Source organism: Corylus avellana, chromosome 3, assembly GCF_965113065.1.
Source record: "Corylus avellana chromosome 3, dhCorAvel1.hap1.2, whole genome shotgun sequence".
In the NCBI taxonomy this organism is placed as follows: Eukaryota; Viridiplantae; Streptophyta; class Magnoliopsida; order Fagales; family Betulaceae; genus Corylus; species Corylus avellana.
In genome coordinates this window covers 4,847,615-4,869,843 of record NC_142492.1, presented here as the reverse complement: position 1 = coordinate 4,869,843, position 22,229 = coordinate 4,847,615, and the positions used below count along the sequence as shown (strand labels likewise).

General features: G+C 35.7%; 2 protein-coding genes and 1 pseudogene across 8 annotated transcripts; 2 read left to right on the top strand and 1 right to left on the bottom strand.

The window, feature by feature from the left end:
• Positions 1–945: 945 nt before the first annotated feature.
• Positions 946–10,216, top strand: LOC132175337 (RNA-binding S4 domain-containing protein). Of its 5 annotated transcripts, none has more exons than XM_059587240.2 (11): positions 946–1,151; positions 2,155–2,237; positions 2,458–2,589; positions 2,682–2,755; positions 2,828–2,933; positions 3,803–3,871; positions 4,821–4,885; positions 4,979–5,077; positions 6,128–6,227; positions 6,310–6,385; positions 10,133–10,216. In XM_059587240.2, exons 1-10 carry the CDS (start codon positions 998–1,000, stop codon positions 6,370–6,372), a joined length of 945 nt encoding a protein of 314 aa, XP_059443223.1. In that variant the 5' UTR covers positions 946–997; the 3' UTR covers positions 6,373–6,385; positions 10,133–10,216. The 5 variants fall into 5 exon arrangements, with proteins under 5 accessions (XP_059443223.1, XP_059443225.1, XP_059443224.1 ...); XM_059587242.2 differs by having other exon boundaries at positions 10,144–10,187; XM_059587241.2 differs by lacking the exon at positions 10,133–10,216 and adding an exon at positions 7,118–7,282.
• On the bottom strand, positions 10,044–10,678 carry LOC132175338 (protein GRIM REAPER pseudogene; annotated as a pseudogene).
• A 4,878-nt stretch (positions 10,679–15,556) lies between these two features.
• Positions 15,557–21,300, top strand: DRP5A (Dynamin related protein 5A). 3 transcript variants are annotated; one of them, XM_059587327.2, is made up of 8 exons: positions 15,557–15,986; positions 16,756–16,947; positions 17,036–17,242; positions 17,504–17,932; positions 18,497–18,724; positions 18,808–19,003; positions 19,569–20,259; positions 20,808–21,300. In XM_059587327.2, the coding sequence occupies exons 1-8, from the start codon at positions 15,651–15,653 to the stop codon at positions 20,992–20,994; spliced, it is 2,466 nt and encodes an 821-aa protein (XP_059443310.2). In that variant the 5' UTR covers positions 15,557–15,650; the 3' UTR covers positions 20,995–21,300. The 3 variants fall into 3 exon arrangements, with proteins under 3 accessions (XP_059443310.2, XP_088370892.1, XP_088370891.1); XM_088514766.1 differs by having other exon boundaries at positions 16,753–16,947; positions 20,811–21,300; XM_088514765.1 differs by having other exon boundaries at positions 16,753–16,947.
• The last annotated feature ends 929 nt before the right edge of the window (positions 21,301–22,229 follow it).

Below are 22,229 nucleotides of genomic sequence, written 5' to 3'. Positions count from 1 at the left end.
CAATACGGCAAGCACGAAAGGACGTTTGAACTCATCCTCAATAAACAAAGTTGACAAATTTGTTGAAAGAATGACCTGAAACAACATCTAAACCTTCTAAAACGCGCTGCAGGTCTTAAATAAACAAAATGGACAGCACGAACAATAGAGTAATGTTATAAGTTACTTTTATGTCACTCTCGTGTCTCTTCAAGAATGATGTGGCTCTTAAAATCACCATTAGGTTTGTGATTGATCATTATTGAATTTTAATCGAATAATGATTTTAAAAGCTACCTCATTTTTAAACAGACACAAGAGTGACATAAAAGAGACTTAATTACTCCAAACTGGTAATAAGATGAGATCAGGGGGTAATGGATTAGCTAAGCAAATACTATTTAAAAAATGACAAAAATTAATTAGCTACAAATTGATTTGTAGTTAATTTATACAAGCCAATATAATAAAGTGACATGTATCATATACTTATTAAAAAAATATGTGTTGCTCACATGCTAAAGAACGCATGTCACTCTATTAGATTGGTCTGTATAAACTAACTACAAACCAATTTGTGGCTAATTTTTGTATAATAAACACAATTTTAAATGGAAATGAAGTCGTAACCCACTAATGTTTGGGTGATCACGGTCTCTTTATTTTTAATTTTTTTTATATAAAATTAGCCTCAAACCTAAAATATAAATAGATATTTTCTTAAAATAAACACTAAATATGTTTATTTTTTAAAAAATACTAAACACTACAAAGTTTATGAAAGAATTTTATTCTTTTCAAATTAAGAGGTTTATCAACTTTTCATTACATCAAAAATTTCCCTTTCAAATTAAAACACCAAAAATTCTTTTGAAATATACATTGAATTAGCTATACGATAAGATACTGATACGGCGTCGTCTTTGTTTCTACAAGTGGGTCTAGTGCAGGCATGGACAGAATCTAATTGATTGAATTTAAATGGGAAGCCAATTATGTTGTTGAACGCCCGGCCGCCATGTCCGCCACCACTATGGGCTTCGCAGCACCGTGGGTTCTGAGAAAAGCAGCAAATGCGCTCGCTCGCTCTCCCGCTCTTGGAATCAACAGCAACCTCACTCACTACAAAACACTCCGCTCTTTTCCTCTCACTTCTCCTTTGAGTTCTCAAGGTGCGAGTGTGGCTTTGGGATGGTACTCTTTGGTAGTACGATTGCTTTGTGTCTCACTCTTGCTAGTGTTTATGCTAAATTTGTGCTAAAGTTGGGGATTTTCGGACACCCAATTGGTTTAATGGTTGAAACACGTAATTTTATTGACACTAAATTTATGCAGACATTGGTAACTTACCGTCTTAATGCAGCTGTTACCATGTTGATGATTGAGATGTTACTGGAATGTATATGAAATTGAACTAATTAAGTTATCCATTTATCATGAATTATAAGCAGTGTCGTTAAACAAGGTGAATTGAAGAAATGAGGAAATGCTGTTTGATAAAAATCCTGACTTAAGTTTTGTGGAAAATCAGCATTTGAAAGCTTATGAGAAAACGAACCATATGTTGTGGCAATCAGTTTGTGTTGTGGCTTCTGAATGTTTGAAACTTATCTGCTTATCAAGGAGCATGCTAATTATTAAATGAGCCATGCTGAAGGTTTAAGTATCCGGCCTGTATGGAAAAGCGAAGGATGATAACACCAGTCTTGGTTCAGGACAGTACTTAGCCGAAGAAACTTGTATGAAAAAATAATAGGGTACTAAGGAATGAACAAGCCACAGCTTGTATGAACCTTTTCTAACCTGCCCAGCATACCACCTAGCACCTTGGGTCTTGCCTTAAAACTCTTTTGCGTACTGGGGTAACTAATACCCGATTTTCAAGCATCTCTAGAAATCCATATCAAGAGACCATTATGTGTTTAAAATTTGGAAAGACCAACAATTTGATTTTAGTTCTCACCAACCCCGGGTTCCTAACAACATCCATTATTGCACACCTTGTCTGCTGAACACTGTGAGATGAATGTTTAAGACCTCATCAGTACTGTACATGGAGACCTGTTCAATTTAGTTCCCTTACATTCAATGAATTCTCTAGCTTATAAGCTAAAAACTTTTGTTTCGTATCTGATGCTATTTTTTTTCCTTAACACTATGGATTCTCTGTGATAGCTTCAGGAATATGCCACTTAGCACAAGCCATAAAGGGTGATGAGAAAAGTGCTATTGATGAAGTGAAACATATTCTTGAAATGGTATTTGTGTTACTTCTCAGTAAATATATCAGACTATATCTACTTTCATTTCCTTGTAAAGGCCACCTGATTTTTTTTCCTTTTTAATTTTTTTTCTCTGCTGTAAAAAGGGCAATAAGGTTAGACCCTTTGGATTTGTGGTCATGAAATAAACCCTACATGGAACTTGATTTTGTAAAAATGTTTCTGATTTCACCACTGTGTTTTGCATTTATTGTAGGCTAGACGAGCATCATCACGAAGAGAAGTTGTCCATACGAATTTTCTTACCCCACCAGTGCTCAAGGAGTCGATGCTAGCATTGGAAAAATTAGCCGACATTAGAGCAATTGCTCAGGGAGGATACCCGCAAGTAAAACTGGCGTTCTGCTTTCCTTTGTGTATATGCATATAATTATCATCTTGTCTATATTGATATATCTTTCAAATTGTGACATTATCTAGGCTGAGCGTTGCCGAATTTCTATTGGACATCCCGATGTGATGACAAGTGATCCAGATGTAGTTGCAGCATTGAGGTAAGTCGTATTGTAGCACCTCCGTTTTTTGCACACCTTTGTCTATCTTTTATTTAATGAATATTTTTCCAGTGTCACGGGAAACTTTGGGTTTCAACCTTGTTCTCATGGTGACTTCCTTGGTGCAACTCTTGGTAAAGGGATTGCCAGGGAGAAGCTCGGAGATATTATCTTGCAGGTATCATTTGAATGTTCATTTGAGACACTATTTTATTTTTCAACTAGTTAGGAACATTTGTGTTTGATAACCAAACTATGTTCAGTTCAACGTCACTGCAATATGAAGAAGGATTACTTCTTTTTCTTTCTTTACACCTTTTAGTATTTGAACATAAAATCTAGCCCAGCTGCAACCCACTCTGTACCGCTTAGGCTGTGGCAAAAGCCCCAAGCATGGAAAGGTCTAGTTATAATTCCTAAAAACTAATCTTATAATCAGTTCAAAGTTGTGTTTGTAACTAACCAAATAGCTTGGACATATCAAAGGAGCTGCATCCATGCCCGATGCTTGATGGATGTGTTTGACATGCTTTGTTCATGTTCATGGTTTTAGAATAGTTTATACATCTTGGATTTTTAAATGCCATAGTGGGCTGTGGGCACTTTGAGAAAAAAATTTCTTCATGCCAGAAATAGATAGCTCTAACCTATATGTGGGGAGAAAACTATGAGAAACCTTGGCAATTTGAGAAAAAAAAGAAAGAAAAGGGGTGAAAAAGCAGAAGTCATAACTACACAAATATTTTGTCATGTTCTCAACATAATAATCGGTGGAGGGGCGGATGCAGGGCGGGGTAGGGCTGAAATCCTCCCGTAGGGGGTGATGCTCAACCCTACTCCATTGTGTTGACTGAGCATACTCTCGTTTCCAAAGTAGACAGCATAACCATTCCTAATAGTTAGAGCTTTTTTGGTTTTAGGGAATAGAAAAATGCATGGTCTTTCATTTAATAGCTAGCCATCTCCAGAAAGTGGGATGATGGGCTTTGTTGAGTGGAGTTTGACCTGCTTTTTTTTCTTGTTATTTGTTCAATATTCACTGCTCAGGGAGAGAAGGGGGCTCAAATCCTCATTGTCCCAGAACTTGTTGACTTTATTATATCGTCATTAGACAAGGTACTGTCACTTCATTTCTACTGCTTTTCCATTTTCAATAGATATCCAATTTGAAAATATGTTCTTTATTTTTTTTTTTTTTCTGGTTTCATCACAATGAGAATTAATAAACTAATCATGCAAATTGGATATCCAATGAACCGAGGATTTTTCAACAAGCCTTATATCATGCAAATTTTCACTATATCTCTTTAGTTGGTTCACAGTGGTCAAGACTCTTGAAAAATAATCTGAAATTGATTCAGATTCTTTCATATGCAAAGTTTCCAACTCACCTCGCAAAGTTTGCATGCGAACTTTCTTCACTTTATCAATTCCTTGATAAGAGTTTTGAAGAATCTCCCAAGTTTGCTTAGAAGTAGTTCCTTTGTAACATGCCAGCATCCAAACATTGATGGATGATCATGATAGCCTTTTGATCCTTCATTTTTTCTTTTTGTGGCTTGTAAAGACTTATATTGAGTCGAAGATAAGGAATCTTCATTCATTCCATTTTCCATTTTCTTTTCTTACGAATCTTACCACAAGTGGCTCTGATGCATTTTTGTTGGAAATTAAGAGGCTAAAACACATGCAATAGTCTAAAGAAGATAAAGTAGAGAGAAGGACAAACACAACAAACTATTTTTTTTTTTTTAATTCCATTCACTTGAAAGTATTGACTTGAGCACATGGATATTTTTATGCGACAATGGATGTTTCTAACTTCCAATATTCAGTTCACCCATTTACATTACATATAACTCCTACATAAAAATTAAGTCCTAAATAACTTACATGCATGATAAATTCCATATAACTCCCACATGACTAAAAGACACAAACTCTTCAACTTAATAACCTACAAGAATATCGAAAGACACAAACTCTTCATCCTTGGAATTATTGAACATAAACTAGAAATAAATTTCTAAAATCAAGTTCAATAACCAACATTGCCTTATTGCAGGTTGGTAATGTTCCAGTCTCTTGCACAAAGATACCGTTGATCTCTCTTGATTATGAACCACCAAGGTTGATAGTCATTGTCGTGCTAATCATTGTTGTTTCAATTTCTAAATGTTTCTCCTCTACCATAGACTTAAACATAGCTTCTTCTTTCGGCAGGATTCAGCCATTTAAAACCATAGAAGCATCACTAAGGCTTGACGCTCTAGCTAGTGCAGGATTTAAGATTTCACGATCAAAACTTGTCGACTCGATCAGGTATAGCCTTCTATATTAGTGCAAAATATGTCACTTGAATAAAGTATTATCTCTAAGCTTTGAAACCATTCACATCCGGCTCAGCAAATTTTCTCTCCATTTTAACTAAAAAATTACATTTTTCTATTTTAGCTACCCATTTTTCCAAAGCACCTACATCCCACTCTTTATTTTAGCTACCACTTTCATTTTTTCATTTAAATGTTCTTTCTTTATTGAGAAGAGAGAAAATGATAGATTTATTTATTTATTTAGTGAGTGTGTAGCAGCTCACCAATTTTTTTGTTAAAGTAGCTAGCTGGATGTGGGTGATTTTTCACCCAAATTTGCATTCTGGCTAGCCAAAGGTTAGTTTGGCTAGCTGGGTGTGAATGCTCTGACATAGGCTGAGGTCTTTTATATGATGTTTTAAAGGATCGCCTGGATTCCGGAAGGGATGCATGCACAACAACTGACCACAAAGCCTTGTTTAAACTAGTTGGGGTTGTCAGCTTGAATTTGCTTCTGCTTCTTTCCTTTGTCTTTACCGGGCCATATCATTTGCTAAATAGTAGGCACAATCACTCTTTTTGGTAACATGTCATTTGATCTCATTTGCTAAATAGTAGGCACAATCACTCTTTTTGGTAACCTGTCATTTGGTCGTTCTTCTTTTCTTTCTTTTTTTTCTTTTTTTTTTCTGTCACATCATTATCATCCCAGCCAGACTCTTTCGTCCTTGAAGTATTGCCACCTCTTAGTGTCTTCTCTGGTTAGTCTCTGTTAACTTCTGGTATGATCATTTAAGACAGTTTCACATGCTTACTGGTAACTTCAGTCTTTTGAATGATCTTATCTTCCATGCATCTATTGAGTCAACTGGAAGCCCTAATCTCTAGCAGTTAACATTACATTTAATGTTGTCCACATATGTTCATGTCTCCATATATTCTGAGACATGGTTTAAGGACCAAAATCATATTTTGATCTTTCTTATACACGAAGCACGAAAAATTGCTAGGCTTATATAATAATAATAGCATATGAATTTGAAGTTCTCCATTTGTGCAGTAAAGGAGAGGTTCGTGTGAATTGGAAACCTATTTCTAAAAACAACACCCCACTCAAGACTGGTGATATTGTCTCAGTCAGTGGAAGAGGAAGACTAAAGGTGAGTTGTCGAATTTGAATGGCTTTTCCAAGTATTTAGCCTGCCATTTCTGATGCTCAAAATTTTACCTTGGTGAATTCAGATAGGAGAAACAAGGACTACACGTAAGGGAAAATTTGAAGTAGAGCTCCTTCGATATCTGTAAAATTTGGCATGAGGTAACTCTGCAACTTTGAATATTATTTTCAAGCTTTAATGTCAATCTTTTGGTAAGGGAAGGTTAGGGGATGATGAAAGGTAAATTGTACTTGTTAATGTTGGGTGCCATAATAATAATAATGAAGCAAAACTGCCCTTTTTCTAATAAAGTTTTTTTGTTAAAAAAAAAAAAAAAATTGTTTTGGCCTAATAAATGTGTTGCATTCTAGTGAGCTTGCAATTGAGTGGAAGAAGGTCACGGAGGCCTCTTTGCCCTAAAATGGTGGGTGAAGCACACCCTTCATGATAGGGATAAGATAAGGTTGAGTTGGAATATATTCCAACTCATTAGTATTAGATTATTTAAATTAAGATTAGTTTATTGAAATTAAGATTAGGTGATTTGAAATTAGGATTAGGATTGACTATGAGTTAGCTTATGTAGTTGCATTGGAAATGGTCTCTACTAGCTTTACTATAAGTAGGTGTTTTTGTAAAAGAGAAAGGATATTGAGAATTGATATAGACGTCTGTCTTTATGGTTTGTCTCCAGGCCCAATTTGATTTTACTATCAATACAATTTCCATTTCATTTCCATTTATCCATCTATTTCCATTTTATCAATTGAATGTACCCATCACTTCATCTCACTTGTTGAATAAGTATTACAAAAACTCCAAAAGGAAGCAGTGCCAGACTTCTCTGTAGAAATAATTTTCTTCTTTAAATCCTGTTTTGCCTTTGTTTGCAGACCCTCAATGTCTACCATTGAAGATGCTTCCAAAAGGCCACCCTTTTGAAGAAAATTAAAAAACAATGGAGGTTATGCATCGAATTAAAACCCATTTTCGGAGGGAAAAATAAATAAATACCAAAACTGATTGAATCTTTTATGCGAAATGAGACTTAAAATTAATTGAGGGTCTAGTTATAACCGGCTGGCCTCTATTTAAATTCACATGGTTCGATTGGTAGATCAATCATCCAATGGATTTGGGGGGGGGTGGGGGGGGTGGGGGGGGCACTGAAAGACCTAACTACGATGGGCTTCTATTCAAATTTCCATGGATCGATTAGCAAATCAATCATCCAAGGAATTGTGGGGCTATTGGAGGCCATGCTGTCCGCTAGAGAACCCAGCAAACCTAGGAATATCAGGGCTTATAAGCCATCGCAGGTCCGCCGACCCTCGACCCGACTAGTTCCCAAGACCTAAGTGTATCCTTGCTCAAGTATGACACTTGGCAGCTAATTATTCCTCTGCTAGCTCATTTAATTGCATACCCATACCATGTATCTATTCCTGATGAGAAGTGCTAGAAAACCAAACAAATTAACCCAGAAAAGTTTCCAAACTGACGTGGCAGATTGTGAGTGCCAAACAATTGAGAGAGAATTGTATTTTTTTTTTAATTTAAAAACCCTTGTCACATCAGTTTAAAAAATTTTTTGGGTTCATTTGTTTGACTTTCTAGCACTTCTTATTCCCGATATTCTATGGAGGAAATCTCCATGTCAATAACAAATTTATTGGTGGAAATTCCTAAAACCCTAAGGAGGAATGGTAGGGACGATGGCCTATATAAAGGAGGCGAGGGTACTCCTCCATGTATGCATTTTCTCACCCTAAGGCCAAACTTGCCTAAATTTCCTATCCGCTTACCCATACTGATTTGAACATCAGAATGGCTTTGTTGGATTTCCTTCCTGGTAGTGGTGGGTGGCAAAAATAAAATTACAGTAGTTGGAGAAAGTGCAAGTTTGTAGAAAACAAGGCGCATAAATTGCTATATGAAAATACCAATAAAGATACAGGGATGTCTCCATTAAGAGGCTAATATACCCAATATTACATATATTCCATTCGCATTCAATCTTTTATCAACAGAAGCAGATGCATGCAACCTATAGTCTTTGGAAAAATTGCAAGTTTGTAGAACACAAGGCTCATAAAATTGCGATAAAGTAATGTGAAAAATGTAAAATTAGCCCATGAGTTTACACCGATTTTTTATAATAAGTTCATGGGAGTATAAAATTGTTATAATTAAGAGTTCTTTATAGTATGCAAAAATAACAAATAGGTTTATGCACCCAATTTTCACCTAATTTACAGCGCCTATGTTGTAGTTCTTTTAAGGGTTGAGATTCAATTTATAATATTCAATGAGAAAGAGAGAGAAATGAAAATTGAATCTCACCTCTTAAAAGAAGTACAACATAGGTGATGTAAAAAAAAATTACAGCACCTAAGCCAAACCGTAACAATTTTTTTTTTTTTTTATAAATATATACAATATATACAATTTTTTTAAAAAAAACCTTGAATAGGGGAAGTGGTAGAGCCATCCCCTTTGGCCAAATGGGGGGTGGCAGAACCACCCCCATTTGGCAGCTTTTTTAAATTAAATTTTTATGCATTTATATAGTTTTTATATATTTTATTTATTTATAGTTTTTAAGTTTTTTTATTATAGATGACATGTGTCATAATTTGATTGGTGCTAATGTGACAGTTGACGGTTTCCATCTAAAAGTTGGACAGAAGTTAAATGTAGGGTCCTATTTGTTATTTTGCAAATATATCGCATAGAGTTCTTATAACATTTTATGCCACATGGAGCATATTACAAGAACCGATCTTTTATTTTACATTGATCACTATTAAATGGTTTAAAAGAAATGTTACACACATTTTTACTCTCACACTCCCTCACGTAGCAGTAAAAATCACCATTAGATCCAAACTTGGATCTAATGGTAATTTTTATACAGGAAGTGTGCATTTAGTAGTAATGTTATATATACTTATCCCTCCAATACAAACAATGGCCTTAATGTGCAGTAATTAGGCAAAGACGTGTTGAACAAAACATACACAATTCACCTCCACCTGTTGGAACAAATGGCTCATATTCTATCAGGCATAGAGAGTAATACTGAAATACTAGTATGATTGGCCAGTTGTCGGAGCTGAGCGGAGCGAACGTAGCAAAGAGTATTTTGGGGTTTTTCAAAATACGTTCGTACAATTAGGTAAATATGTTATGTTGTGACCCTAAATCATTGAAATATAACCGCACTCTCATGTGAACGTAGGTACATTGACAAACCATGTGAATCTGTGTCTCGATTTTCTCTTGCTCTCTCTCTTTTCGTTTCTGTATTATTCATCATTATTGTGCACGCTAACAACACCACCCTTGGTTTGACGAGAAGAGGGATAGAAGTGAACTTTTATAGATTTGAATCATTGATTGTCGTAAGTACGAACATCATTAGACACCAAACCCCCTCCAAATAAAATATATACTCGATCACGCTTCAAAATATTTCCTTATCGATCTGGAGGCTTGGAGTCTTGTGTCTCAATACTCATTAAGCTTAGGCTAGTTTTCAAGTTGATGAATATTTTCAGTCAAGAAGTGAGTCGAAACAGCTTGGTAATTTTAAAAAAAAAAAAAAAAACAAAACAAAACAAAAGGCAGTTTTGGATGAATCCCAATAGCAGTACTAATCGATAAAATAAACATGCATCAGTTTCAAGACGTGCTTGAAAAAGCTCAGATCATTTGCTGACATGAACTTGTATCTGTATGCCACCCACTAGAGATTATGAAAACCCTAATCCTAGATGCAGAATATCCTTATTATACAATATATCTTTGAATAAATTTTCAAGCATACCCACAATATCCATACTCGCATTTAAGGCCATGTGCACACTTCTTATTGCATTTGCCACAATGATTAACATTGTATGCAGTGTTGATGCAGGCTCCATTGCAACAACGCTGCCCTTGCTTGCACTTATTCCCACATCGCCCGCAGTTGTTCTTATCCCCAAGAACGTTTCTGCAGTGCTTCTTGCAGCAATGGAGAAGGCTCGCCCCCTTGTTTGCCGACACCCCATTGCACACATTGCGAGTTATGGGATCACAATGTGCACCTTTCTTTATCACAGTCGCCAAAAACCTGCTTCTTGATCTGAGATTGGCCAATGGGGAGTCAACTGTGTACTCTTCTCCATCCTCCTCAGCAATATCATTTGAGAAGGATAAATGAGGGTGCAAAGATAGGAGTATGATGAGAATGGTTGTGAGGTTGAGGAGTGTGGAAGCCATTGTGTGATATATGAAGTTTGCATGCCCGCATGAGTGGGGGCATTATAAAGCTGCAAGGTTTTGATAAAATATTGCAAGATGTAGCAATAATTAATTATTTCTTGCTGTAGATTCTTGCAAAAAGCACATTATATAAAATAAACTTCTGGAATTCCATGGGAAACTTTTGACAGCTACATTTAGTATAGAGCGCGCTCATTAGGAACCCATTTGCTTTAAATTAATTTAATTACCAAAACTATTAAGAATTTGACTTCTAAATATGAATATCTATATATCATGATAGTGTTTTACTCAACCACCTGAACTCATTTTCCTACTATTAATAGTCAGCTTTGTTGTTCTTTGTTACTGACTTATGATGGTCGTGTTGGCAACCCTTTGGGGTTTTGTTCCGTTTACGGAACGTTGTCATACATAACAGCCTATTTTGGCTGTATTGGTTCGCTTGATAGGCGGGGTAATTTATTTGACTCATTCCTGACTGTTCTTAGGAAATCTTTGTCGCCTTTGTCATTTGTTTTCTTGTAATTTACATTTCCCCTCCCCTCGCTTTGAATAAAAATAAATAATAATAATAATAATAAAACCACCTCTCATGTCATTGTTGCCCTAGATTCTTGTTCACAACATCTAGACCTCTAATTAATGACTCGTCAGATACAAATGATTTACACAAACTGCAAATTTTAATGTAATTATAATGCTTAGTTCCGGTGCTAAACAGAAGATTTCTCAAAAAAATTAGGTTACATTTAGTACGTGGAATGATTATTAAAAAAAAATGAATAATTTTTATTGGAAATGGAAGAAGGTCAATTGAAATAGCCTTGTTATTCCTCGATTTAAGAAAGTAATCCTTCCCCGGTGGGGCATGAAAAATTGGAAATGGCTACTCCAAGTGTTAGAGATATGTATACTTTGACACCAAAGTTATTTTATTCCACCTTTTTGGCTTCTTCCATTCTTAAGAAAGGTTTTTTTTTTCTTAATGAAATAGTAATTTTGCGTATTAAACGTACCCTCAATGAGAGTCCATCTATTTTTTTATTTATAATTTTAAAGGGTAAAATTATAATTTTATAAAGGTTCTGTCCAAAAAATAAATAAAAGTCAATGAAATAAACAATTTTGTATAAAACTTTTATCATAATAATATTTAAGATAATTTATATATCACAAATATCATTTTGATACAAATCTAATTCGGAAAAATCAATTCAGTAATTCTCCATAACAAAATACCCACACTTTAATACCCTTTTAATTAGCTGACCATGAAAATTGGAGGCGAAGTTGCTGGTACACGTGTACGGGATCTTCTTTCCCGGCGGGAAATGCGTTAGAGTCACGGGCGGGTCACATTACCCAGCGCTAGATCCCCCATGGCATACACGATGAGACACGTGGCCCCATCTCCTTGGTCGATCGAAGAATTTTGAGCCACTAATAAACAATATCAAGACCGCATCAACCTAGAAGGTATGGAATGCAAAACACGGTTGACTCGCCGAATGCACACACATGCGCAGCGCGGCGTCCCCACCGAATTTGCACTCTCTCAAAGTCGTACATAGATCGCGTTGACTCCACCACCACCACACGATTAACCGATTAATTATTCCCATCGTGTTTGGTCACACATTGAATCATTGATCATCATGTGATACGGTCCATATATTCTTCTCTCAAAATATTTAAATATTATTTGACAATTTTTAGTCTTCCCCCGCCCCACCCCACCTTTGCAAGAATTTTTTTTAAAAAATAATAATAATTTTTTAGTAAAAAAAAAACTTTATTTAATTATAAATACAAAAGATATAAAAGGGTATTTAGAGAATATTGTGCAAGTGTTTGTATTTACAGCTCATTGTGTGATACATATTGGCATTAAGCTCCAACTTTGACAAATTTACTAGTCAACTATAGCATTTCAAAGAAAAAATCATTTTTTTCTTTTTTCTTTTTATAATTATTTATGATCCGAGCTTTGCTCCAAAATTACTGGAAAAATGATGGAGTTTCTGTAATTTTTAATTTGCATCTAATTAATGTAGGATACAATTGATTAACTCCATCATGAATTTATTCATGTTATATCTCTCATTCACTTGAAATCAGGTGCTTTAAAATTTCTTGATGGCACAAGATAATATGCAATTGTTTTGTGAGTGTTTTAAGCTTCTAAGCATAGCAAAATTTGGAAGAACATCTAGTATTTAAACGTCCTTGGAGTTGTAAAAGTTTTTATGTGGAAGGCCAGTAATAATTTACTGCCAAACAAAGAAAATTTGTTTAAAAAAATGGTGGCGCAGGATCCTCTATGTCCAATTTGCGGAATGGAGGTGGAAAATATCTTTCACATCTTACCCATCTTCTTGTGAAGTTTGGGGAGAGTGTCCTAGAAAAATTCAAAAATACCCCATTGGAGGGGATGATTATTATTATTATTAATTTTTTTTAAAAAAAAAGTTGCAGGTGAGCTATTGGGTAAACTGGAAAAGGGAAAGTTCGAGCCGATGGCCACAATTGCAAGAGGGATATGGCTACGTATAAACAATATGATTTTTTATAGAGAGTTCAAACACTCGAATCAAATTGTCAAAAATGTAAGGGCAACTGTGGAGGAGTTCTATGAGGAGGAACAACATAATAATAATAATAATAATAGTAGTAACGAGATTCGATAGTCAGACCGAGGTGTACAACGTTGGATGGCTCGCAATGTTATTTTGGAAGACGATACTTTGAAGAGTGTGCTTGCACTACATAATAAAGCGCAATCATAGAGCAGGTACGTGAATTTGATAGACGAATATCAGAGCTCATTTTGTATAGTTTCCAATCCTGGTAAGTGAAACATGATTTTAAGAGAGAAGCAAACATGGTTGCCCATCTATTGGCAAAAGAGGCTTTCCAACAGGCAACAACTACAAGCTATGTAAAAAAATTGGATGGACAAATATCTTATGTTTCTTCATGATATTGTAATCTCTCAGAGCTGTATGATTTGATGTTTTATTAATGAAAGCATGAGATTTCAATTCAATTCAAAAAAAAAAAAAAAATAAATAAATAAATATTAAGACATTAAATTTGATTTTGATTTTGTGTGTAAGTATCATGGAAGACTAGGGGAAGAAAGCAAGTCTATGAGACACCATATGACTTTATTATGAATAGTGTTAAAAATAGGACTATTATGTCCCTTTTATGCTCAAAAGTTATGTGGATTGAATTTGGGATGATCATTATTAATTGCTAAATTTTAATACTACTGCTAAATTAGAAAATAAAAATAAAGATTTTGGGAAAAATATTTGGAGAAGAGAGAAAAAAGATAAGAAGTGTTTAAATGATTTGATTTTAGAGGCCTGCGACCATGGCAGAAAATGTTTTGTAAGACTACATTTTGATTGTATTAACTTAATTATGGTATATTACAATGGTGCGACAGAAAATACATTCCAGTGTAATATAACATAATTAAGTTAATACAATGTTTTTTGTATTTTCAGGTGTTTGGTGCGGTAGAAAATAATAGTCAACGAAAAATATTTTCGGTTTGACTGGAAAATGTCTCTTTAATTTCGGAAAAATAGTTTTTATTTTTAAAAACCGTAAACAATTTTTCGAGTTTGAGCATCCCCTCCTTAAATCGACAGACTCACGGGATGTTGCATAAACCGATAATACTATTTTCAAAACAAAACATGGCATTAAATTAACACTCACCCAAATTAACCAACATTTTTCCTACATAATAAAGAAACATTTCTCCGTTTTTTTCTCTTCACCAACGTTTCTCAGGTTCAAATCGATCATTTCCTCCTTTACATTATTTATTTATTTATTATTATTTTTTATCAAATCCTCATTTACATTTGTTAAGGTTCCAATATCTGCTATTGCTTAGTGTTTTCATTCCTTGTATTTAAAAGCCTATATTGTTAGTTTTAGCTCTTTAATTTCTTAGATTGAATTTGTAGCAAGACTTGCTGATAACAGCTATGTAGATCAGGATTATAGTGAATAAACTCATACTGAAATGGATAATCAAATATAAAAAGCGGAATAAAGAGAGAAATTGGAGATAAAAATTTTACAGATGGTTCGGTGTTAGATACTTACGTTCATCACTAGGGAAAAGCCCAAAGGGCTACATCTTGTAGTTATTTTTTAATGATCTTTTCAATACAAATTATCTCTATTTATAGGAAAAATATTATAGGTGAGTACCATACAAATAAGAGAACTAATTACAAATATTTGAATATCAATCACAACGATTTGACAATCAATCACAATGATTTGATTATCAATCACAAGTATATGGAAATATATTTTAATATTAACCGCCCGCCTAATCGCTAACCGCCTTTATGTATATTATATTTATATATATAAAAATACATGAAACGACGTCATTTTTGTGTTTATATATATATATATATATATATATAAATGCTGTCGTATGTAGTAAGGTATTATCATATTACCATAAAAACAATGTCGTTTTGGTTTTTTTGTAAAAAAAGTTTTAACTTTTTAATTTTTTTTCTTTAAAAAATGGTTAGCGGTTATTAAAGTTATGTGGGGTTAACCGGCGGTTAGCGGATGCAATTATTGGATTTTACTAACCATCTTTTCACCCCTACCCCCGAACTAAAGGCAGAAAATTCTATAAGCTTGAGTTTTCATATGGAAGCTTAAGTTTGAAAATAAGGTTTTTTTTTTTGTTGAGATGGTAGTGTTGGAGGTCGGAGACTAGATAGAGTTGGTGGCGGGCGACGGTGGTGACTGGAGTTGGTGGCAGTCGGTGAAATTTATCGGAGGTGGGCCTTTAACAACAATAGGCCGAAAATTGGCAAAACAATGAGCCAAAATATGGCTATGGACCAAATATGAGCAAGACCAACTTACTTGTAAAAAAACAAATTTGGGGCCGAATATGGGCCTAGATCATCACAGACCAAAATACGAGCCCACATAGGCCAAATATGAGCAGAACCAATTAAACTTGTCTGAACTTTTTGTTTCAAAACAAAGGAGACGCATTTCATTTGAAAACCCGTTCCCTAACGGCTTGGTGAGCCAAATTCAAATTCGAAAGTTCCGCGTTCCTCATTCCTCATTCCCCCTCTCCCTCTCTCTCCAATGGCGACCTCCAACGCCTTTCTCAGCACGCCCTCCAAGACCCCCTCCGACAAGTCCCGCAAACACCCCAACCCCGTCTCGGCCGAATCCTCGGCTCGCTCCGCTCGGTTCGAGGCCTACAACCGTCTCCAGGCGGCGGCGGTGGCCTTCGGGGAGAAGCTGCCGATCCCAGAGATCGTGGCCCTGGGTGGCCAATCCGACGGCAAGAGCTCTCTCCTCGAAGCCCTCCTTGGGTTCCGCTTCAATGTCCGCGAGGTCGAGATGGGCACCCGCCGCCCCCTCATTCTCCAGATGGTCCACGACCCCTCCGCCCTCGAACCCCGCTGCCGCTTTCAGGTTTTCTTTTCTCTGTGCTCTTCTTTCAAATGGATTGCTGGTTATTTTGGTAAAAATGGAAAGATAATGGAAATTGGATTAACGTATGCGGTTCATGTTGAAACAATTGGGTTCTAGTTTCCAGCAAGCGATATGAAATGAAATGTCGACTTTGGAGGCCGAGTGATTGTGTTAGTTTTAACTTTTAATTGAATACAGATTAGTGTTTTAGCAAGTTTCAAATATGCAGATTAGTATATTTTTTTGTCTTCCCCATTTTTTTTATGTTCAGAACTGGGATTAACATTTTAGGCTACCGTTTAAAAATGTCGGATTCATAGATGTATAGCATGTATTCAGTACTTTATGTTACACTTCTGTTCCTTGTTGCTTGCCAAGAAACAGGAGGAAGTTGTGGATTACAAAGTTGTAAAATGAAATTACTTAATATGTTCAATTATTACGTTGAAACGGTGACTGATGAAAACAACCAATCTTCTTTGTAGAAACTGGGTGGATCAAGTTCAGTCTTTTATTTGTTTCTTGGGAATCAAACAGCAAGTAACGTGGGAATGAACATATTAGGGTTTGGATATTGAGAACTGAAAAACTTGTGGGTTCGTATGTTTTCTGGGTATTAACTGACTTTTTTTTTGGTCATATGGTAATGAATACATATGCAATCTTCTTGATGTGGTGGTTATTTTGCTGTGTTACTTGTGTTTTGCCTTCTCCCAATGCTTTGATGTTTTGTTTACAAAAAGTACTGAGAGTTTAGCATTGAAAGCAGGAAGAGGATTCTGAAGAATATGGAAGTCCTGTTGTTTTGGCTTCTGCAATTGCAGATATCATAAAGTCCCGAACTGAGGCCCTTTTGAAGAAGACTAAAACAGCAGTTTCTTCTAAGCCAATTGTGATGCGAGCTGAATATGCACATTGTCCTAATCTCACCATTATAGATACACCAGGCTTTGTTCTTAAGGTGACACTCTTCTACATGGGCAAATATATGTTTGAAATTATGATCTTATATTAATTTTTTTTTTCTTTTTTGGAACTTTCATTGGCAGGCAAAGAAAGGAGAACCAGATAATACCCCCGAAGAAATTCTTTCGATGGTGAAGTCATTGGCTAGTCCTCCCCATCGCATTTTGTTGTTCCTTCAACAGAGTAGCGTGGAGTGGTGCTCCTCACTTTGGTTAGATTCTATTCGCGAAATTGATCCTACATTCAGACGGACAGTAATCGTTGTCTCCAAATTCGATAATCGGCTCAAGGTATGAACTTATGGATTTTGTTGAGTTGACCCCTGGTAATAAAATTTAAGCATACTAGAAAAGAGAATGATGGGTGGATACCTCCATCATTTAGATTCTCAATGCACAAAATTGTGCTTCCTCATGCTGTTGAAGTTTGTTTTTGCAAATGTACAAATAACTAAAGAAACTTGTTTTCATAGTATGGCAGAAGTGAATGGTTTCTGTGGATGTCATTGTATTATTGTTTGAATACTAAATCTAAGATATCTATGTATGCAGGAGTTCAGTGACAGGTGGGAAGTGGACCGATATTTGAGTGCAAGCGGTTACCTGGGAGATAACATACGCCCATTTTTTGTGGCCCTGCCAAAGGACCGGAACACCATTTCAAATGATGAGTTCCGCAGGCAAATATCTCAGGTGGACTCAGAAGTTCTACGTCATCTTCATGAGGGTGTCCAGGGTGGATTTGATGAGGAAAAGTTCAAGCCTTATATAGGCTTTGGCCATCTGAGAGATTATTTGGAGTCTGAGCTTCAGAAGAGATATAAAGAAGCTGCACCAGCAACTCTAGCTTTGCTTGAGCAGCGCTGCAGTGAAGTTATGGCTGATGTGGCCAGAATGGACTCTAAAATTCAGGCTACTTCTGATATTGCTCATCTTAGGAGATCTGCAATGCTGTATGCAGCTTCGATCAGCAATCATGTGGTGGGCAAAATTCACTCTTAAGATTTTTTTAAATTTAATTATGTGTTAAGTCATAAACTATTCATGACATCTTTCATTTGGAGGACATAACCTGTTTTTTTATATTAGATTCTCGTAATTCATAAATCTCCCTCATATTTCTGACAGTCCATGATTTCCTTGTGAGATTCTCTTATACAGTTATACTTTCATTTAACAAACATATGCTTTTATTCATAATGTGAATTCCTCAGGTCAAGTAGTTGAGACTAGATAGAAGTTTTTTGTTGAGTTAATTTGAATCCCCTCCCTTCTCAAGCAAAAAGAGGTGAATAGAAACCAGAAAAGTAATATCCTTAAACCTCCTATGAAAAGAAAAATAAATATAAATTATTTATTAATCATCCCATGCCACTAGAAATATCACCCAATTACTTGTAGTTACTATTACTTTCAGTAAAAAGTAATTCATGAAGTTATCATATAAGATTCACCTTCCTTTTTACTCTTTTCTTTTTTTAATTCCAAGAAAGTAAGTTTTAGATATTTGATTAAAAATGTCATCTGTTCATGCCTATTGTAAAGGGAGCTTTGATTGATGGAGCAGCAGATCCTGCCCCAGAGCATTGGGGAAAAACAACAATGGAAGAGCAGTCAAAAAGTGGTCTGGGCGGTTGGCCTGGTGTTACTGCAGATATAAAGCCTCCCAATGCTAGTCTTCGGCTTTATGGAGGTGCTGCTTTTGAAAGAGTGATACATGAATTTCGCTGTGCTGCTTATTCCATTGAATGCCCTCGAGTGTCAAGGGAGAAGGTATATATATTCTAAGAGCAATTTACTTGGGATAATGGATTGAGATTGTCTGTGAACTGGTAAATTATTTAGTTTCCTGATAGGTGGCAAACATATTACTTGCACATGCTGGCCGAGGTGGGGGTAGAGGAGTAACAGAAGCAGCTGCAGAAATAGCCCGTGCTGCTGCCAAATCATGGCTGGCTCCTCTTCTTGACACTGCTTGTGATAGGCTTGCTTTTGTTTTGGGGAATCTCTATGATCTTGCACTAGAAAGAAATCACAGTCATGACGCAGAATGTGAGAAGCTTTTTAACTCTTTGTTCACAATTCTTGTGCAGTTACTAGTTTATTTTACTTTATTGCCAACCCAAGAGTTGGGATTACAACTTTAATATATTCAGTGTAGTTTCTCTCTCTCTCTCTCTCTCTCTCTTTTTAAGGTTACCTGAGAATGATTTTCTTTGAACTGTTTATTCTCTTTCAGCTTATGATATTTTAGTTGGTAATGAGAATATGCATTAAAGCATGAGTAGTGTAATAACTCATGTTTGTGGGAGTTCAAGTTCACTGTAATCTGATGTCTGAGTACGTCAACTAATTTTCTGGTGATCTATTTCTTACTATCTCTATGTCCAGATTCCAAGATAAGTTTAAGAAACCAACCTTCAATTACCAGAGAAAGGAAAAAAGGTCCTTGAGGGGTCAAGAGCGTATATGGGCTTTGTGCCTTCTATGATTAATATATTTTTTATGCAACATTTTCCACTTCTGTAATTCTCTTTTCTTTTTCTAATTGTGGGTGTCGGTATGTTAATTTCATAGAATGGATCATTAAATCCATTGGACTTTGTTTGCTGTGCAGATGGGATGAAATCAGAAAAAATGGATGGCTATGTTGGTTTTCATGCTGCTTTAAGGCATGCTTACAATCGCTTTATTAAGGACCTTGCCAAACAATGCAAGCAACTAGTTCGGCACCACCTTGATTCAGTTACAAGCCCATACTCGCAGGTCTGTTATGAGAATGATTTTCAAGGACGCCTTGGCTCAAGTGCAACCTCTTTTTGCAAGTTCAACCAGGCTTCAGTTGGTTCATTTTGTCTCGAGCTAACTGATGGGGGGCCAGCAGCCTGTGATGAAAATGTGAAGGATCAAGAGAACATACCTCCGGAAAAGAACGGACAGCAAACCACTCCAGGAAAAGGTGCGGAAGCTAGAGGAGCTCTTCGAGAAAGCCAAATGACTGTGCCTGAGACACCATCACCTGATCAGCCATGTGATGTAGTGTATCCTGGGGCCAAGAAAGAACTTGTAAATGGCATTGATGTTGGAGCGAGAAAACGGGTTTCAAGATTGACAGGCAATAGCAGAAATACTGATCACATAAGAGCTCAAGATGGTGGCGGTCTTTTATTTGGTGATAGTGGTTCAAGATCAGGCTCAGCCTATTCAGATATCTGTTCATCAGCTGCAAATCATTTTGCGCGGATTCGTGAAGTTCTTGTCGAGCGAAATGTAGCTTCAACTTTGAATTCTGGATTCTTAACCCCCTGGTGAGCTTGTTTATCTTTTCAACATTAACTTGCATCTACAAAAGCATTTACATTTACAGAAACAACAGGATATGTTGTCCTTGTGACAGTGCAAGCACCAGATAGTGGTCGGATTTGTGCATTGAGGGGCTTAGGAATTTACCATTACAGGTTTCACGAAAGTTGTTTTCTTTTGATTGTTGTAGGCTGTCAGGAAGCCGTAAGTCTTTTGGTTTGATTTGTTTGGTCAGCTTATGTTATTTTGTACACATGTTTTCAGCAGTCACTACTTTGCTCAAACCATTTCTTAGCATAATCTGCGATTTTCAAATTGCTAGAATATCTCACGGATTCACTTGATTGTCAGTTGAATAACATAGATTTCTACATTTTCTTTACAAGGAAACTTTTTGGTTTCTTTTAAAAGGGCCTTGACATTGTTCATTGCTCTATTAGTTGTAGACCTTAAATTAAGAAACCAAGCTATGAACTTTAGGGAATCATTTTTCGTTTACTTTAAAAGTAAGGAACTGGTTATAACAAGCTGTTATTTGTTCTGCTGTATGCAGCAGGGATAGGCTTGTGGTGGCACTTGGGTTGGATTTGTTTGCTGTGAACGATGAGAGATTCATGGACATGTTTGTTGCTCCAGGCGCCATTGATGTCCTACAGAACGAACGACAGTCTCTTCAGAAGCGTCAAAAGATACTTCAATCTTGCTTGAACGAGTTCAAAAATGTTGCTCGGGCCCTTTGATGGCAAATTGGCAATCCTATTACTAGAAATTCAGAGGTTTTCGCATCTAGTGAACATTCACACTTGTTATTTTCTAAGGCACTACTTATTGCATCATTAACAGCCCGTTAATATTTGTAAAACAAACCTCTGGGAAGGGATGGCCAAGTCGTATTTGCGTGTTGGGTTTGGATTGTATTGAAACATATGTATAAAATTATAGGTCAATTTTAACTTGACCTATTTAACCAAACGAGTAATTTTCTTCAATTCTAAAGTTTCTAATTTAGGGTTTGTGGGTTATGTCAAAAATTGCTAGTCTTTATGTTGTGTGTTGAGTTTAGGTTATGTTAAGACATTCGTAATAAAATTATAAGAAATGATTGGTGTTAGTATTTTGTTCATATTATCTTACAGATTAACTATTAGATTTGTGGACTTATGTAGACTCTATATAAGTCAATTGTGGACCTCATAAATCTAATGCTTTATCTATTGAATTTGTAAGAGAATATAAGAAAAATATGGGCAAATTATTGACACCAATAATTTCTCTAAAACTATATAGGTTTAATTGAAACTCAGTTCATTTAATTAAACGGGACAAAGTCATTAATTCTAACTTGTTAATTTCTTGTTCGAATCATGTCATTTTTACAAATTGTGTAAAAAATTGTCAATCTTAACCCTTGTCTTGTACATCCCCCTTCCTCCAAAAAGTGAAATGCAGGCACAATAAGAAGGTTCTTGTAACAAAATTCATGTGAAAGCATGATAGACAATTACAAAAAAATCCAAGTAGTTTAAAAGATTAAAATGATTAATTGTAGGACATGAAACAAAGCTGGTTCTTTAAACATTATTATTAAATACAAAAAAAGATTAAATTGCATACATATTCCATGTTGTTACCTACCAAAAGAAAATATTCTATGCTGTCTTTTTTGACTTTTCGCTTGGCAATATGAAACAACTCTTAGGTTCGATTAAGATGTCTTCTTCTTGTTATTCTTTTTTTTAAAAAGGTTTCTTCTAAACAAAAAAACAAAAAATATATTCAGAAAGAGAAAGAGAGAGAGAGAGTTTGACCCGTTTACCTGTAAGTTGGGCGTTGAGAATTCAGAGCATCAAATGGATCAAACACCTATCACAATTAATTTCTAGGATAATGATCTTACTTACTCCGCAAGTAACATGAGAGATGAAATTTAATTGTTTAAATAAATTTTAAGCAGTTTAGTCACTTATTGGACAAG

Coding starts and splice junctions, on each gene's coding strand:
- LOC132175337 (XM_059587240.2), top strand. CDS start 998: ATGTCCGCCACCACTATGGGCTTCGCAGCACCGTGGGTTCTGAGAAAA. Junction 2,934..3,802: donor TCGGAGATATTATCTTGCAG/GTATCATTTGAA, acceptor TTCACTGCTCAG/GGAGAGAAGGGGGCTCAAAT. Junction 3,872..4,820: donor TTATATCGTCATTAGACAAG/GTACTGTCACTT, acceptor GCCTTATTGCAG/GTTGGTAATGTTCCAGTCTC.
- DRP5A (XM_088514765.1), top strand. CDS start 15,651: ATGGCGACCTCCAACGCCTTTCTCAGCACGCCCTCCAAGACCCCCTCC. Junction 17,243..17,503: donor AATTCGATAATCGGCTCAAG/GTATGAACTTAT, acceptor CTATGTATGCAG/GAGTTCAGTGACAGGTGGGA. Junction 20,260..20,807: donor TCTGGATTCTTAACCCCCTG/GTGAGCTTGTTT, acceptor TGCTGTATGCAG/CAGGGATAGGCTTGTGGTGG.